We start from the raw sequence: 19891 nt of genomic DNA on the forward strand, positions 1-19891 counted from the left end.
GGCAAAGTGGTCTAGAGCACTTGCCTTTACTAATCACTGCCATCGCCCTTCTGTCTGCATGGGTTTGAGTCTCATGCTCGGCCAGTGTGGGTATGCTGCCAGTAGCTTCCCATGGGTCTGGGGTTCTTAATGGTTTTTATTTTCCAGGTTCTTCCTCCACCAGTTATACTGGCTACCTTGCATAGTCTATCTTGCACAGAAAAACAGTGTTAAACCGAAAACAAAACCAACAAAGTATAAGTATACATTATTTTGATTTAAAAAGAATATACAGAATTTGCTACATACTAATTTGTTGCAATACTTATGCTGATTATACGAGTAATTGAATTGATCACCACAGGTGCTGACTGTAAAGTATTCTGGGTCCAATGCCATCTAATCCTGTAGCCCTGAACATTTAGAATTAGTTTTTCCAATGTTTTGTAAACTTCACTCTCTGTAACATAGTTATGTATTATTGGTTTGTTTATGATGAACAGCAAAGTTTCTTTGAAAGATAATGTTACTGCATGAACGTAATCATGAACGAGCAAAGCAAGATGGTAAAATCTGGGGTAATACAGAAGTGAATTTCCTTTCTGAATGCAGGTGTCATATACCATCACATAATAACTTAATTGCTTTACACTCTCTCAAAGCATTAATGCAAATGCAGTAAGATCATTTCAATGCTGAGAACCATTCAACAAGATCTTCAGGAAATTTGACTAACATCCAGCCATGACTGAGTGAAAAGATGAATACTAAGGGAACCCTTATGACCCTCAAACATTCCAATGAACTACTTAGAATAGCAAAGTACAACACTGTAAAGTAGTGACAATCCATATGTACCCACTGTCAAGTACATGCAGTGACAATCTGAAGAAATTTATGATTAAATCATGCATGATGGGCAGTGGATGTTAGCTGAATTCTGTTTTTATTTAAGGTGGAATCTGGAATTTAAAGAAACAAACTTTTTGTATTTTTGTCAGTTGCAGAGGTATATCATATTATCATTAACTATCTGTTGTCACACCTTTCGTTTCACATTGTAATCATTTCAGGTGCTGTGGTGGGGCATTCATGTTCCATAGACACAATTTCAGTTTTATTTAATGTGTGTGTGTGTGTGTGTGCCCTATGTAACAGTTTACCATAACCCCTTGGGGAGAAGCATTTAAGGTGGATTGGAGAGAGTGGACTTGTGTACTTGAAGTTCTGATAGTATGCTGTCATATTTTGGGACTAGCTCAAATTTCCCATGGGCAATGAAACTCAGTAAAAATCCTAGATTGAGAGCTAAGCCTGGTTTGAGGGGGGTGGGGTAAGGAATCAATCTACATCCGTGCGCACAAACCGATGCTAAACAGGAATGGGGCCATTACAACCTGGTGCATATCTGGGACAATCAATTAACATTGCCTACCATTCCATCGAGTGATGTTAACAGTCATTAGAGATTAAATCAGTCTGCTGATGAAGTTGTTAGTGTTAGGATGAAAGCTTCAGCTTAGCATTCTCTATATTGTCTGTGTATGTGGTTGAAAAGTTAAAAATATTGTCAGATACGAATAATATTACTACACAGTTAAGTTTTCATTAAAGTTCCTGGGACCCCGAGTGGCCAAGTGGTCTAAAGCGCTCTCCATTACGGATCACTGCCATCTCACCTCTGTCTGCGCCAGTTCGAGTCTCGGATTCAGCCAGTGTGGGTATGCGAGAAAGCTTGCTGGTAGCTTCTCATGGGTCGGTGGTTCTTTCCAGGGTTTTCCCAGGTTCTTCCTCCACCATTAATACTGGCCGCCATGTATAGCTTATCGTGTGCTGAAAAATGGCGTTAAACCCCACAACAACAACAACAACAACTAAAGTTCCCATGGGCAAGTTTAATTATCCATTCGGTTTACCTGAAGCAAGCTGACATTTATAAAAAAATTTAAACCATGTATGAACAGTATTTTTCTTTTTTTTGGGTCTTTCATTTTTTTAAAACTTCAAGTTTCAATTTCCAGTAATTTTCCACAAGCATGTATAATTTGACAACTTATTCTCAACTGTACAATTTTATTTATTTGGGTCATAAACACTGACCTCACTTCCCACTCCCTTGAGACCACAAAACCAATTTTAACTTTTATCCCCCAATCACTTTCATCACAACTGCCTGAAAGTGTGGTATGCCATATATCTGTATGTAGTTCTACACAACTGTCTGGATGGGTTGGCAGATATTACCTATATTGGCCTCTTGTTTCACACAACTGTCTGGAAGGGTTGGCAGATATGACCTATATTGGCCCCTAGTTTTACACAACTGTCTGGAAGGGTTGACAGATATAACTGTACTGGCCCCTAGTTTTACACAACTGTCTGGAAGGGTTGGCAGATATGACCTGTATTGGTCGCTAGTTTTACACAACTGTCTGGAAGGGTTGACAGATATGACCTATATTGTCCCCTAGTTTTACACAACTGTCTGGATGGGTTGGCAGATATGACATGTATTGGTCGCTAGTTTTACACAACTGTCTGGATGGGTTGGCAGATATGACATGTATTGGCCCCTAGTCTTACACACATTTTGCTCAATCTAGTTACTGTTTCACTCAAACCTTTACCATTAAGACTCCAGGTCCTTAAATATCTATTTTTAACAATGTCAGTGACAAATGGAAAACAGGTCATAATGATCTAAGTTTAATGGAGGTGTTAAACAGACATGTAAGTTTCCGTTACAGGCATCATATGTCACATCCATGCTCAAATAAACAAATTCTTTTATTGCAAATGCTAATGTTAATAGGTCTCAGCCACAGTTAATGCATTCTATTATGAATCTGTCATGATCTGAGTGCTACTTGATTGAAACTGGTATATTATAGACAAATCCTCTTACCTCTAACACAACCTTACATCTCCTGAAGAAAAATCAATGTAGCATCCCAAAAAGTTGCAGTAGTAAAGGTACTGGCTCCTAGTTACTTCCATCAGTGTACCAAAAAATGCCTCAAGTATCCGAAATTATGGAGCTTATGAACAATGTAACTGTTTAGGGGAAAGTACCTCTTACTATATTTCCTGTTTGAATTTCTGGCTGCAATTACTGTTATTGTCTTACGATAATGACTGTTCTTTGCCTCTCTAATTATTAAGTGCCCTTGTTACCAAATTTATTTACATGCAGTGCTCTTGAACTATAACATTCCAAGTGTAATTACAACATGTGAAGTGTAATTACAACACACCAATAGCAATTACAACATGACAAGTGTAATTACAACATGCTAAGTGTAATTACAACATGATAAGTGTAATTACAATATGCTAAGTGTAGTTACAGTATGGATGCTTATGCATTGACATATACAATGAAAATAATTGAGAGCAAATTCATTTTTCCAGTTTGCATAAATCATGTTCACACAAGGCACTTAAAGTAGACCAGGACTGTGTGCTTCTCAGGGCAAGTTTAAAAAGTTGACTGTGCAATTCAAACCAAGAATAATATGTTGACTGTGTGATTCAAACCAAGAATAATATGTTGACTGTGCGATTCAAACCAAGAATAATATGTTGACTGTGCGATTCAAACCAAAAAATAATGTTTACTGTGTGATTCAAACCAATAATATGTTGACTGTGAAATTCAAACCAAGAATAATATGTTGACTGTGTGATTCAAACCAAGAATAATATGTTGACTGTGCAATTCAAATCAAGAATAATATGTTGACTGTGCAATTCAAACCAAGAATAATATGTTGACTGTGCGATTCAAACCAAGAATAATTGTTGACTGTGCAATTCAAACCAAGAATAATATGCTGACTGTGAAATCCAAACCAAGAATAATATGTTGACTGTGTGATTCAAACCAAGAATAATATGTTGACTGTGATTCAAACCAAGAATAATATGTTGACTGTGCGATTCAAACCAAGAATATGTTGACTGTGCAATTCAAACCAAGAATATGTTGACTGTGCGATTCAAACCAAGAATAATATGCTGACTGTGAAATTCAAACCAAGAATAATATGTTGACTGTGTGATTCAAACCAAGAATAATATGTTGACTGTGATTCAAACCAAGAATAATATGTTGACTGTGCAATTCAAACCAAGAATATGTTGACTGTGCAATTCAAACCAAGAATAATATGTTGACTGTGCAATTCAAACCAAGAATAATATGTTGACTGTGTGATTCAAACCAAGAATAATTGTTGACTGTGCAATTCAAACCAAGAATAATATGTTGACTGTGCGATTCAAACCAAGAATAATATGTTGACTGTGAAATTCAAACCAAGAATATGTTGACTGTGCAATTCAAACCAAGAATAATATGTTGACTGTGCGATTCAAACCAAGAATAATATGTTGACTGTGATTCAAACCAAGAATAATATGTTGACTGTGCAATTCAAACCAAAAATAATAAGTTGACTGTGTGATTCAAAACAAGAATACTATATTCCAGTTTACAGGACTGGAAATATGAACAAAATCATATGATTTTACTGGAAAATGGTAGAAACTGTAAATAGAATATGAAAAATATATTTTATATATAAACTCACAATAAAAATAAAAGGCCTAATATGCCCATCTGCAGGTGGCTAACAGAGGCATTGCCCTAGAATGCATCTCATGCATTGGCTTACAAACATTGCCCTAGAATGTATCCCATGAGGTGGCTAATGGAGGCATTGCACGAGAATGCATCACATGCATTGGCTTACAAACATTGCCCTAGAATGTATCCTATGAGGTGGCTAACAGAGGCATTGCCCTAGAATGCATCCCATGCATTGGCTTACAAACATTGCCCTAGAATGTATCCCATGAGGTGGCTAATGGAGGCATTGCACGAGAATGCATCACATGAGGTGGCTAACAGAAGCATTGCCCTAGAATGTATCCCATGAGGTGGCTAATAGAGGCATTGCCCTATAATGAATGCATCCCATGACAATGTTGAACTTCTTAACAGTTGCATTTATATTAAATATATTACTTTGTATTTTAGGGATTGTGCCCATTTTTGCTGTTATCTTTGTTTTCTTTGCCTCATTTGGTGATACCTAAACTTACTATATAGATAGGACTGTGATATGCTGTTAAACCCTATATATATCTCCTTTTTTCATTCTTTAGTGAATTATCACATTTTAATCAAATTGGACAATACACCTTTCATTGTGTTAATCAGAACTATCATGTAGACTTTATTATGTTCATTCTGATCAAAACACAGCAATCTGACTCTGCTATATGCACATACATTGCTATCAATAGTGATATATACCTGATACAATCAACACTATGTACCATGCATATCAATAGTGACAAATATTTGATACAATCAACATGTACCATGCATATCAGCATTGTGTGTACCAATCAGTAACTGGACAGTGTAAATAATCTTGTTCATCAAGGGAAAATACTCAGGCTAGTGTTTGATTATTTTCACAGGCTGCATATAAAACTTCCTGGCTTGGGAAGGAGACAACAAAAATATACTTACAGGACTGCTGTTTACAACATACTGGCCTGGGAAGGATGCTACAAAAACATAATTACATGACTGCTATATACAACTTACTGGCCTGGGAAGGATGCTACAAAAACATACAGGACTGCTATATACAACTTGCTGGCCTGGGAAGGATGCTACACAAACATACTTACATGACTGTTATATACAACTTACTGGCCTAGAGACAACACTGTACAGATATGCTTACAGGGTTGTTGTATACAAATTACTGGCCTGGGGAGAACACTGTACAGACATGCTTACAGGGTAGATGTATACAACTTACTGGCCTGGGAAGGACACTGTACATTGATGCTAAAAGGGTTGCCATATACAACTTACTGGCCTGGGAAGGACACTGTACAATGATGCTTACAGGGTTGCATTTTGCTTTCCATAACAAACAATATCATGCAAGAACAACTATCATAAGGTTATTCAGTCTTTACATTTATGCAAATATTTTTCTGGCTTTAATTTTGAGAATTAGAACAAGATATATTCTTATTATCTGGAAAATTCATTTCAACAATATGAACAAGTATTACTACTTTCTACTGTCAAATGTGTTGCAACATAAAAATACATACAAGTAAATGTTTAAAGTTAATTTATTGCACATTCTATTTACTGAATAAAGTCTACATGATGTTTCTGATTAACACAACGAAAGGTGTATTGTCCAGTTCGATTAAAATGTGATACTGTGTTTTAAAGTGTGATATTAATTATTTCATCATAAGAATATTCATGAGTGATAAAACAGAACATGGCTTATGTAGATTGCATACAGTATATATCTATTTATGTAGGAATTTTTTCAGAGAAATGAAAATTGACAGACATAATGTAATACCAGTAACTGGGGAGTTCTCTGCAAATAATAGGGAGATATTATGAGATCAGGAGGTAGGCAAGGAATGACCCCAAAAACTGGGAGATTTTTTTCTCCCCTCATCAGAGTTGAAAAAGGCTGAATCTTGTAAACATATTTACTAATAATTCTATTATCAGTAACTGTCAAGATGTACACAAGCACCTATTTATAGACTGTAGGCAATTTTATGTTCTTTAATATCTTAAAATAGGACCTATACATGTATGAAATCCAGCTATAGTTATAATCACTAAAATTTACACCCATGAATAAAAATTACAAAAATTATAGATAAAATCATGTACCAGGATTTACAAAGAAAAACAGACATACATACATACATGCATGCATGCATACATACATGCATGCATGCATACATACATACATATATACATACATACATACATACATACATACATACAAATATTACATAAATATTACATACATACATACATACATACATACATACATACTTATGCTTTGTTGTGGGAGTTCAAAGATTCAAACCCCAGACAAATCATATCAAAGACTTCTAAAAATGGTACTAGCAATGGCCTCGCTTGGCATTTAAAATTAGTGTTGAGACTGGTTGGCCTGGTGTTAGGATAATGGGACTGGGTGGGACATGATGCTACATGTCTGTGGCATTATGCCCCAGTGCTAGAAATCACTACAAACTGCCCACTGCAGACACCGTAGTATAGAAATCACTATAAACTACCACAATGCAGACATCGTGGCATGGAAATCATCATAAACTGACACACTGCAGACACTGTAGCATATAAATCACTATAAACTGCCCACTGCAGACACCATAGCATAGAAATCACTATAAACTGCCCACTGCAGACACCATAGCATAGAAATCACTATAAAATGCCACACTGCAGACACAGTAGCATAGGAATCACTATAAACTGCCCACTGCAGACACCATAGCATAGAAATCACTATAAACTGCCACACTGCAGACACCACAGTATAGAAACCACTATAAGATGCCCACTGCATACACTGTAGCATATAAATCACTATAAACTGCCCACTGCAGACACTATAGCATAGAAATCACTATAAACTGCCACACTGCAGACACCATAGCATAGGAATCACTATAAACTGCCCACTGCAGACACTGTAGCATAGACATCACTATAAACTGCCACACTGCATACACCATAGCAATAGGCCTAGAATTTTTAAAGGTACATAAAAAATCAAAAAACCACACATACTTCTATTGATGGATAGTTTTCAAACCATAGGCATTTATTAAATAACATTTCAAACAATCAAAATTTTTAAACATATACAATTTTTAAAACATATTATCTTAATCAAATTAAACTTAAGCTTTCAGACCAATGACATCTTGAAAAACTGAAAAATTAATTGGAATAACACTACACTGAATTGGCATACATTTTAGAAACAAAAATTCACTGTAAAATCATGCAAAACAAAACGTTGTTTTCAAATATCTGATATATTGTGTAAATATACAAAACAAGAGACCTTTGAAGGCCTGCGATTTCTCAATAGCTGTCATCTGCTTAACAGTCAAATGCAAAAGCATCTGGCCAAGAAATCTGGGTCAGTAGGATGCTTTTGGTTGAAATTTCTTCCAATGATCTTGACTGCATATGTTACTTTATTAAAACAAATGTTGCAAGGTTTTTCAAGTTATTGTTATCTTCAGCTATATTTGATCCCAAATCAATATTATTTGTCCAATGCTGAAAGGCACCCCCACCCCATTCTCCAATGCTTTGTGTCAATGTTTGTCGAATTCTACTCAGCCAATTTTTTTATATAAAATGCAAAAATGGCTTTTACTTTATGTGATGATTGCTTTATTGGATGGCAGAACATCTGTATAAATCTTCCAGGTGTTCAAAGCTATGTCAAATTCAGTCAAAGCTTTGTTTAGCAGTTATTTAAAGAAAAGGTAATAAGGTTTGTTAAGTTTTAGTTATAGCAAAAATATTTGACAGTCAATTAGCATCATTCATAAGAATTTAAAAGCCGTTCATGATACAATGCTTTTTTAAAAATGTGGTCAAATTCTGTTGAGTGGCATTTTAGATATCATTTTTAAAAATGTCCATTTTTAGTAATGGCAGCCATATTTGATGGCAAATCTGCACCATTCATATAAATTTGAAAACCCTAAATACCAGAATGCTTTCTGTCAAATTCTGCCGAGAAGCTTCTGGGAAGCTGTTTAAAGTTATTTTCTGTTTATAGTAATGGCAGACAAATTTGATGGTAGACTGACATCACTTTTACAGTTCTGAAGTCAGTTCTGCCTGGATGCTTTCTCTAAAGTTTTCTTCAGATTATTTCAGCAGTTCTTCTTTTTAAATTGTTTTAGATATTTGTAGTTTTAGTAATGGTGCCCATACCTAATTTGGTATACCTAACTGTGCCCATATCGAATTTGGTATACCTAATGGTGCCCATACCTAATTTCATATACCTAATTGTGCCCATACCTAATTTTGTATACCTAATGGTGCCCATATCTAATTTGGTATACTTAATGGTGCCCATACCTAATGGTCAAATTTGCTATGAATTCTGTGATGAAGTTGTTTAAAGGTTTTTCTGTTTATGTAATGGCAGCCATAACTGACGGCAAAGTGGCTTAATTTTACAAAGCTGAAAGGCCTTTATGCCACAGTGGCCTGTGCCAAGTTTGGTTGGAACTGGTCTAGCAGTTTTTGTGGTGCTGATAAAACTTCATTCGCTCTTACAGTTATATGAGCCATAAATTGGGTGCAGATTTAACATTTTACATGCACTTTATATAATCTTGCAGGATTATGGAAACTAAATCAGAGAGCTGCATTTTCTCATATTATCTGCAACAAAAGAAAGGAACTCTAGTGTTGGAAGAAATTGTACCCCATGAATTCCTGAGTTGTCACTAACACAGCATTAGGAAGTCTGGGCTGTCTTTTTTGAAAATCACACTTCCGCCATTTTTTTTCTGGAAGTTTACAGGGGACCCATCTGTTTTTCAATGCAATAAGATCAGTTTATTTGTACTTCTTACATTTCCCAACTTGGAAGGTTCATAAAAACCAAAAATGACTTTTAGATAAAGTTGTTATCCAGTTATAAATCTTTGCTTTTCAGCTAGTCAGTCAGTTTAGTTTTCATTGTTTTAATGTTATTTGAACACATTAAAGCTATATCATTTTGAAAAAATAAGATCGTTAAGTGCCTTTCCTACGGACACAGCAGTCAAGCATACCTCTGCTGGGCTTCAATCAGTGACATACTTAATGACATAAACTTCTCCTCTGTTGTCTTATGCATAAAAAGGTGTTTATAAGAAGTAACTGTAAGGTGTGCAAAGTTGCAGATGTATCCATTTGCACATAACAATGTAACTTTTTGGTGTGCATGGTCACAATTTCGTGCAATATTCATGTGTGCATTTACGTATAATATTTTGAACGCTGTAAATTAATTAAGTATATTTCGTAAAGCAATGAGACAAAAAATGAATTGAAATGGCCCACAACAAACCTTCTGTCTTTTCCTGTTTCTCCCATAATTTCACTCCTGAGGGCTTTAGCTTTACACCAACTAATACATTTACCACCTCTTGCTCTTTTTCAAGAAATTCTTTCTCTGGAGAAATTTGTGGACTTCCTATGCAGAGAATGTAATTACCATTAAAATTAGTTATAAAATTCCTACATATGAATTCTGTCAAACTATTTCTGCATATGAATTATATCAAGCTATTAATGCAATTCTGACATCTCAGAAGCACACAAAATATGTCCAAAAATTATTAAATGACATGGATTCCAATTAACTGACTGCTGACCAATTAGATATAGCAGTTATGCATGAATATGGCATCTGGAATCAAGATATCTGTGTTGAACAAGAGGTCACCAGGATCTTAGTAACTGACACATAAATAGAAACTGACATGTACAGAGTTTAATGACATACATACACTTTAGTGACTGACACATACATAGGAACTGACATGTACAGAGTTTACTGACATAAATACACTTTAGTGACTGACACATACATAGAAGCTGACATGTACAGAGTTTACTGACATACATACACTTTAGTAACTGACACATACATAGAAACTGACATGTACAGAGTTTAATGACATACATACACTTTAGTGACTGACACATACATAGAAACTGACATGTACAGAGTTTACTGACATACATACACTTTAGTGACTGACACATACATAGAAACTGACATGTACAGAGTTTACTGACATACATACTCTTTAGTGACTGACACATACATAGAAACTGACATGTACAGAGTTTAATGACATACATACACTTTAGTGACTGACACATACATAGAAACTGACATGTACAGAGTTTACTGACTTACATACTCTTTAGTGACTGACACATACATGGAAACTGACATGTACAGAGTTTAATGACATACATACACTTTAGTGACTGACACATACATAGAAACTGACATGTACAGAGTTTACTGACATACATACACTTTAGTGACTGACACATACATAGAAACTGACATGTACAGAGTTTAATGACATACATACACTTTAGTGACTGACACATACATAGAAACTGACATGTACAGAGTTTACTGACATACATACTCTTTAGTGACTGACACATACATAGAAACTGACATGTACAGAGTTTACTGACATACATACTCTTTAATGACAAACTCATTCATATAATGCAGTAAATCAGTTACAGTTCAAATGTATAACTTTCACATTTCTTATTAATTTTCATGAAATTTCTGCCATATCTAGAAAGTACTCCGTCAATCAGTACAATTTTCTTCCAAGATAGTGAACATTGACTTTAAATAAACAGGTACGACCATTACTGACTTGGTTTTTATGTGAGGTTAATTTACTTTATTATTTGTTTTTATTTATAATACAAAAGCTGGAGATCTGGGTTGTCATTTAGAAGATATGTTATTATGAAAGACAAGAGAAACAACCCACTTTAATTTTTGCGAAAAGATCCATGTGTATACATATGAAATTTAGAACTGCAATAAATGGAATGCTCGTCGGTTCTCAATGCATTTGGCATTAGAGAATAAGGGGAAAACACACTAAAAACAAACCATAATGTTTAAAGTGTGTGCAGTGAAAGGTTTTCTCCCCTAGCCTAGCTCTCAGGTATTGTGCCAAAAAAGGTATGACCATGACATAATTCTTTATACTGACATTTGCTGGCAGTTAATGTTATGCCTTTAATTATAATTATTTATATTACAATAAAACAATAATTAATTATACTAATACAATATATCATTATATTCTTCAACAAAATCACGATTAAAATTTAGATAACACAGTTCTACTCTTAGTTGTTTACTATTTCAGTTCAAGGTCTTTAGCCTCATCATTTATCTCTCTTAAAAATCCAGCATTTCCAAAACCCTCATGTATCTATCAATTTATCTGTCTATATGAATGTATATGTATGTCCTCACTCTTCAAACTGTATCTTCATTCTAACCCTTCCATTTTCATGCAAATATTCTATCTACATGAACTATTTCAATATCTTTTGTATATGTATGTCCTCACTCTTCACACTGTATCTTCATTCTAACCCTTCCATTTTCATGCAAATATTCTATCTACATGTACTATTTCAATATCTTTTGTATATGTATGTCCTCACTCTTCACACTGTATCTTCATTCAAACCCTACCATTTTCATGCAAATATTCTATCTACATGTACTATTTCAATATCTTTTGTACATGCATGTCCTCACTCTTCACACTGTATCTTCATTCTAACCCTTCCATTTTCATGCAAATATTCTATCTACATGTACTATTTCAATATCTTTTGTATATGTATGTCCTCACTCTTCACACTGTATCCTCATTCTAACCCTTCCATTTTCATGCAAATATTCTATCTACATGTACTATTTAAATATCTTTTGCAATAACTTTACTCATAAGCCTACGGTTTTAAGGTACAAACAAATAAAAAAGGAAACACAAATTCCTAACTTGTACAATAAATATTACATGGTTTCCTAATAACATCTGATATTTTGGGGACCTAATTATCTAACTTTAGTCGTGATAATATGTTATATTGTTATATTTTGCTATTTTAACTTAAACTTTTCCAGACAGCTTGACTTTGAAAACTTTGTGAAGCTCTGCACAAAACAAATTGATCTATTAGTTATGGTCAACAGTCTTCATCTGTTGAAATGTTTGTGGACAACCTAAATCAATTACCACAGAAAAGCTTTTAACTGATATTAAATTTGTGACACTACTTACTGAGCTCAGCTGTACCAATTTAATTTTGGACTTACTATGGAGGAATGTACATGTGAAGTTTCTCAGCAATCCTACAAGTAGTTATGTGTTAATAGATGGATGGATAAGGGACAACAGGCCATCCCATAAGCTGCTGAGATATATGACAGTAGAGCTAAAATCACTAATATATCTGAAGAAAAAAAACTCTTGAGGCATCTATAACCGTTCTTTGGTATTCCACATTCAAAAGATTTGGCTTTTAGAAATACTGTATGGCAACATGCCACTAATTGGATTTGTTATTGAAAAGGGAAAAGAAAAAAGATGGTTAGAAATACATTTGTAAGCTGGGCAGTCTGAATTCACAATAATCATACCTGTTTTATCTGCCTTTGTAAGGTGGACAGTCTGATTTCATAAAAGTCATGTTCTGTTTTATCTGTCTTTGTAAGCTAGACAGTCTAAATTCATAAGGTGGACAGTCTGAATTCACAACAATTATACCTGTTTTATCTGTCTTTGTAAGATGGACAGTCTGAATTCACAATAATCATACCCGTTTTAAATGTCTTTGTAAGCTGGATAATCTGAATTGTTATATATATTTAATTTACATTGTTTGTTAGTTATTTTTTTTAAATAATTTTTTAAAATTTCAATACATGCTATTATAATGTAACATTGTATGTTGAATTTGACCTTGTCCAAAATTTAGTTCATTTCTGTCTGACCCAAATTGATTTTGTGTGTGTGTGTGTGTGTGTGTTTGTGTAAACAACTAATACAAAGCTAAATTATTCTCTATGTGTATGGGATTAAAATCAGTATTTTTATTAGTAGAAGTAAATATGTTATTTGGGTCTAGGTCTATGTTTTGGAATTTCCTAAGCGCATTTTACATAATCCAGGTTATGATGTTTATTTTGTAAACATTAGAATCATCCTAGGATATTGTTTTTGTCAGGTAATGTTTTCATTTTAGAAAATGCTAATTGTGACCTGAGGTCAAGTAGAGAATGATATAATCTTGTGATTGAGAGGATTTTTTGAGTTGTGCCTTAAGACCTAGCACTTTTAAATTGTTTTATATGCTGTGTCAAGTATTTCAATTTTGGGCTGAAAATTTTATTTCTTCAAATTATCGAATTCAAATGATTATTTCTATGGAAATACAAAAGTGCTCTGATTAAATTCTTGGATAGAGAAATTCACTGGAATTTATAGTGAATTCAAACCTGGAATTATATTACTATAATTCAAGAAAAGACTTTTGACACATAAACACTTTATAACATACCACAGACACATCATTGCATGCAGTTTTGGGATTATTCTGGACTTTTACTGAATTTTATTCAGGACTTTAAAAAATTAAGACTTGTAACTGTAATTCTTGGATTATTTTGGGATTTAATTTGTAATACCATAAGTTCTTTTTTCTCATTGTCACTGTGTATTCTAGGGAAATAAATTATTGGTTGAATTTTCAAAGCTTGTTGCCTTTCACTCATTTCTGTTATTTATTTTAAAAGCATAGACTTGTAACAGAATTCACAATATCATACCTGTTTTATCTGTCTTTGTAAGCTGGACAGTCTGAATTCACAAATGTCATACCTGTTTTATCTGTCTTTGTAAGCTGAACAGTCTGAATTCACAAGGTGGACAGTCTGAGTTCACAATATCATACCTGTTTTATCTGTCTTTGTAAGCTGGACAGTCTGAATTCACAAATGTCATACCTGTTTTATCTGTCTTTGTAAGCTGAACAGTCTGAATTCACAAGGTGGACAGTCTGAATTCACAATAATCATACCTGTTTTATCTGCCTTTGTAAGCTGGACAGTCTTAAGTCACAAAAGTCATACTTGTTTTATCTGTCTTTGTAAGCTGAACAGTCTGAATTCACAAAAATCATACTTGTTTTATCTGTCTTTGTAAGCTGGACAGTCTGAATTCACAAGGTGGACAGTCTGAATTCACAATAATCATACCTGTTTTATCTGTATTTGTAAGCTGGACAGTCTGAAATCACAAAAGTCATACTTGTTTTATCTGTCTTTGTAAACTGGACAGTCTGAATTCACAAGGTGGACAATATGAATTCACAATAATCATACCTGTTTTATCTGTCTTTGTAAGATGGTCAGTCTGAATTCACAAAAGTCAAACTTGTTTTATCTGTCTTTATAAGATGGACAGTCTGAATTCACAATAATCATACTCATATTATCTGTCTTTGTAACATGGAGAGTCTGGATTCACAAAACTCATACCTGTTTTATCTGTCTTGGTAAGCTGGACAGTCTGAAGCTCTTTAACCAGTTGATCTGAATGCTCTGACATTTTCTTTGGTACAACAGGCACAGCAGGTGATTGTCTCAAGTTACCTCCCTTAGATGCATCAGGACTGGGTAAGTTAAGTCCCTTGGCACTGGGTGAAACTGGGTCTTGGTCCTTTGCTGAAGATTTGGAAACTCTGTCTTTGTTTGTGGGAATGGTTGATATAGGGGGAGGAGCAGGTGGATGAACACTTTGAGCAGATGATGCGAGAACTGGTACAGGAGGGGGAGGAAGATCAGAACTCCTTTGAAGCTCTGGGGGTGGAGGAGGTAGTGGGGGTGAGGGGGGCCTTGTAGCCTCCAAAGCAGCTGCTAAATAATTTTCTTTCACTGAAATAGGCGGAGGAGGGGCAGGAAGAGGTGTCTTGTATGGAGTCAGTTCACCTTCAACACATGGTACTGAGTAACTACGACCAGAATTCTTTTTTTGTAACACAGGGGAAGGTCTTTTTCCTGAATCAATGCATTCTGAATGTCTTTGCGGTTTGGGACTATACTGCCCTGGTTCTCCTGGAGGTGGAGGTGGGGGTGGACCTTTGGGCGGGGGTCTGTGTGGCTGTGGTTGAAATACTGATTCATGTTTTCCATAGGCTACAGCTGGATTGGGTGGATTTCTACCAACAGCTTTGTTGGTGTGTCCATTCGTGTCCTGAGAGTCTAATCTGCCCATATGTGTATTCTGGTTACCATCTTCACAAAAATCTTCATACACATTGTCTCCATGACTGTCTCCTCGGGACTGGCGAGGGAATTTGGGAGACTGGGCTGATGGCAGGTAGGAAAATGGCTTGCAAGCTCCATAACTGGGACTTTGTTGTTGTTGTTGTTGGTACTGATGCACTTTGGCTTGAGAAAGAGATGCATGGGGAACCTGTGTCGCTGAATGAGTATGGTCATCAAACACCATATCATTGGGGAGTTCTTCATATGTATTAAATGAAAACTGAAAGAAGAAAATATGAAATGAATAATACATGCTTTTTTTTCTGGGATAAATATCTGCTGAATCATTTGCTGAATCATGTGAGGGTCATACAGTGATCTAATTCATATGTATTCAAGCAGGCAAAAATCTAGCAGATTGAAATTTACACTAACATCATTAGTACAATATATACATGTACATCAATCCTGTCTTGATATTATTTGGGTGGGCACTGAATTCATACAAATCATATTCTATGCTGAAATGACTAAAATGTATGCTTCTTTGAACATATTTTTGATTGAATTATTGTGTATTATTTGTTATGGATACAATGACATCAGATGGTACTATCAATACTGACTTTTCATACAAATCCACTTAAAATCAAATATTAAATATGCAGTCACTGTGTTTTCACTATTTCTTTTTTAATATCCATCAATTTAAGATAATTTGAAGTATCAACTCCCATAACCCCCCGTAACCACAATTTGTAATGCATGCATTATTGTCTTCACTGACTAATTTGTCATGCTATTGCATGGTGTGTTCTATAGCATAACAACACTCTGTGGATCCTGACCACTGTATTATAGCAAGATTCACTGTATGTCTATGACAAATAACATCTGTCATGACCTTGACCTAGAGTGCTCACCATTCTGGATCACTGCCATCTCACCTCTGTCTGCGTGGGTTCGAGTCTCAGGCTTGGCAAACGTGGGTACATGAGAAAGCTTGCCAGTAGCTTCTTGTGGGTTGGTGGTTCTTCCTGGGGTTTTCCAGGGTTCTTCCTCCACCAGTTATACTGGCTGTCATGTATAGCCTATAATGTGCTGAAAAAATGGCATTAAACCCTACAACAACATCATGACCTTCACCTTTGACCTTGTAGCACTTTGATCAATTGAAGAGTCCTTTATCCCTTACTGAGCTTCTTTGAATATTTTGACAGAATTTATAAATTCATTGTTTTTCTTGGGTATAAATATTTATGGTTTTGCAAAAAATGTCATTTTTCTTGGCACTTGAATCAAAGATTGAAAAATGGGTCACATTGTTTCCACAGAATGATCAGCAGAAGAGATGACTGTCAGAAAGTAATGAACATTTTAGTTTCGATAGAAAAGATGGTTGTAGAAAAATTGCAACTACAAGTCTCAATAAAAGGGATGTATGTAGGAAATTAATGAATTTTTACAAGGTATGACTGTTGGAAAGTAGTTAACTTTGTGTGTAAATAGAAGGGATGGATGTAGAAAAGTAGTTAACTTTGAGTGTGAATAGAAGGGATGGATGTAGAAAAGTAGTTAACTTTGAGTGTGAATAGAAGGGATGGATGTAGAAAAGAAGTTAAATCTGAGTGTGAATAGAAGGGATTGATGTAGAAAAGTAGTTAACTTTTGAGTGTGAATAGAAGGGATGGATGTAGAAAAGTAGTTAACTTTGAGTGTGAATAGAAGGGATGGATGTAGAAAAGTAGTTAAATTTGAGTGTGAATAGAAGGGATGGATGTAGAAAAGTAGTTAACTTTGAGTTTGAATAGAAGGGATAGATGTAGAAAAGTAGTTAAATTTGAGTGTGAATAGAAGGGATGGATGTAGAAAAGTAGTTAAATTTGAGTGTGAATAGAAGCGATGGATGTAGAAAAGTAGTTAAATTTGAGTGTGAATAGAAGGGATGGATGTAGAAAAGTAGTTAAATTTGAGTGTGAATAGAAGGGATGGATGTAGAAAAGTAGTTAACTTTGAGTGTGAATAGAAGGGATGGATGTAGAAAAGTAGTTAACTTTGAGTGTGAATAGAAGGGATGGATGTAGAAAAGTAGTTAACTTTGAGTATGAATAGAAGGGATGGATGTAGAAAAGTAGTTAATTTGAGTGTGAAGAGAAGTAGAACTTTTCCTTTTCAAGAGGCAGGATGATTGTAGGAAGGGATTATTTTTCAATATTTGCAAAGTCAAATTTAAAGGTATTAGAATGTTTTTGTCAAAAAATGATTTCTTCTTGACTTTATTTGAAAAAAGTTATTTAACTGTTGACCATAAATTGTATTTAGGTTCCTGCTCTTTGTCAAAGTAGAGGTATGCAATGCACAATAAATCCTCTTTTGTAGTTGTCTCCCTTGCATTTGCCAAGCAGAATAAACCGCAAATCCAGCAAATGTTTTTTCATTTCAGCTTGGTTAAGTGTTGTCTTTCTTTTTAATTAAAAAATTAAACAAAAAGTAACTCTCAACTGAGGAAATTTTGTACATAAGAGTATAATTTCTGACATATTCTTTAAGAATAATATCCATATTAGTTTTTAAGGACAGAATGAAAACAAATCTGTATGTATATTCACTAGTATCTGAAAAAGTGCTGAGTCTGGTATGAAGAAATCTACGTGTACATACACTAGTATCTGTAATAGTGATATATCCAGTATTAAGAAAATGTGCACACATACAATAATATCTGAAATAGTGCTGAATCCAGCATTAAGAAAAATGTGTGTACATACGACAGTATCTGAAATAATGCTGAATCCAGTATTAAGGAAAATGTGTGTACATACACTAGTATCTGTGCTGAGTCTGGTATTAGGACTTCTTTGTGGAGGTGGAGGCTTGGTCTTTCTTGGCGTGTTGATCTGAATAATTAGTAAGGATATGACATTTAGTACAAGGTTGCTATATCTGTTAAGATAAGGAAGATTTTTTTCCATTATATTTTAAGACTATTACCCTACCATATTATCATTAGGAATTCCAGAAAGATCACCGTTTTGTCTTTGACATCACTATTCCTTGTAGAAAAGGGAGAAGACTCTCACTGATTACCTCCACTTATCACAACTTAATTTTAAGTAAGGACACTTGCATTTGAAAGGGGGGTGGGGTCATAGTAATGCAATCAGGTAAGTATTCTTGGAAAGCATAGTTTACTAAAATATTTAATTTCTTTATCACATATATTTCTTGATCACAATGTTGTATGGAGAACAGGTATGAAGAAGAGAAAATGCTGGAGCAACCAACAGTTACAATTAACTGCAACATTTGAGGAAAGATTGTTGGGATTCCCTATAAAGGGAAACCACTCTCCTAATATTAATACAGCACATCTGAAGATTATGTAACTCATGACAATCATATTCAGATAAGGAGAAAAGAATGATCCCTCCTTACTGAGGAAGTAACTCTGAGTTAATCCAATGAATGTGCTAAACCCAAACCCATGAGGGGGTTGTGCTCTGAGATAAAGGTCAACTGTGCATGCTTAAAAATAGTTTATATTACATCTTGGATTAAAATACTGCATTCAAATGCAAGACATTCATAAAACAAATAAATTCTTGCCAAGAAAAGCATAACTGAAACAAAGAGACATATAATGCAGGATAATACACTTCTTGGACCAGGTTTTCTGGTGGTGCTACCTATCAGATTCAGGGTAAGTAATTGATTTCAGTCCTCCATTTCCATGTAAATGAAGTGTGAATCAACAATAATTGTTCATAACATAGTCCTATACAGTACAGGTCATTATGGAGGCTCCTGGATTCAGACAGTAAAATTTAGCCAAATATGTTTGAAATACAAAATCTCCATGAAGCTTATCATGGATTTCATTACTTATTAAAAAAAAACTGTTAGAAAATCAAGTTTCACTTATTAAGACTATCCCAGAAGTATGTGTTCATTAAGGAACAAAATTTCATGACATGTTATGCCTTATATTACTTATGAATGAACACAAGCTCCTTATAATTTATCTATACACGTATATCCAAAATAAAACAAGAGGCCCAAATGGACCTGAGATTGCTCACCTTTCAGACCCTTTCTGAAATCAATGAAACTGATCAAAACTGGCTAAACTATTCACCTGTAAAAACAAAGTTTAAACTGTTCTTATGAAG

General features: G+C 34.7%; 1 protein-coding gene across 4 annotated transcripts in view; it reads right to left on the reverse strand.

Annotated features, from left to right (window-relative positions):
* Nucleotides 1-19891, reverse strand: part of LOC149798736 (unconventional myosin-XVI-like) — a 480183-nt gene that overhangs the window by 155315 nt on the left and 304977 nt on the right. For 3 of the 4 annotated variants that reach the window (XM_089957605.1, XM_089957606.1, XM_089957604.1), the window contains exons 31-33: nucleotides 18545-18619; nucleotides 14994-16002; nucleotides 9951-10076 (exon numbers count right to left, since the gene is read on the reverse strand). In XM_089957605.1, coding sequence (XP_089813731.1) covers nucleotides 9951-10076; nucleotides 14994-16002; nucleotides 18545-18619 — 1210 coding nt within the window. The remainder of the gene's footprint in view (nucleotides 1-9950; nucleotides 10077-14993; nucleotides 16003-18544; nucleotides 18620-19891) is intronic. The other variant, XM_089957607.1, reaches the window with a different exon arrangement.

The sequence above is a fragment of the Sinohyriopsis cumingii genome, chromosome 5 (genome assembly GCF_028554795.1).
Source record: "Sinohyriopsis cumingii isolate HCF-2022 chromosome 5, ASM2855479v2, whole genome shotgun sequence".
Lineage (NCBI taxonomy): Eukaryota > Metazoa > Mollusca > Bivalvia > Unionida > Unionidae > Sinohyriopsis > Sinohyriopsis cumingii.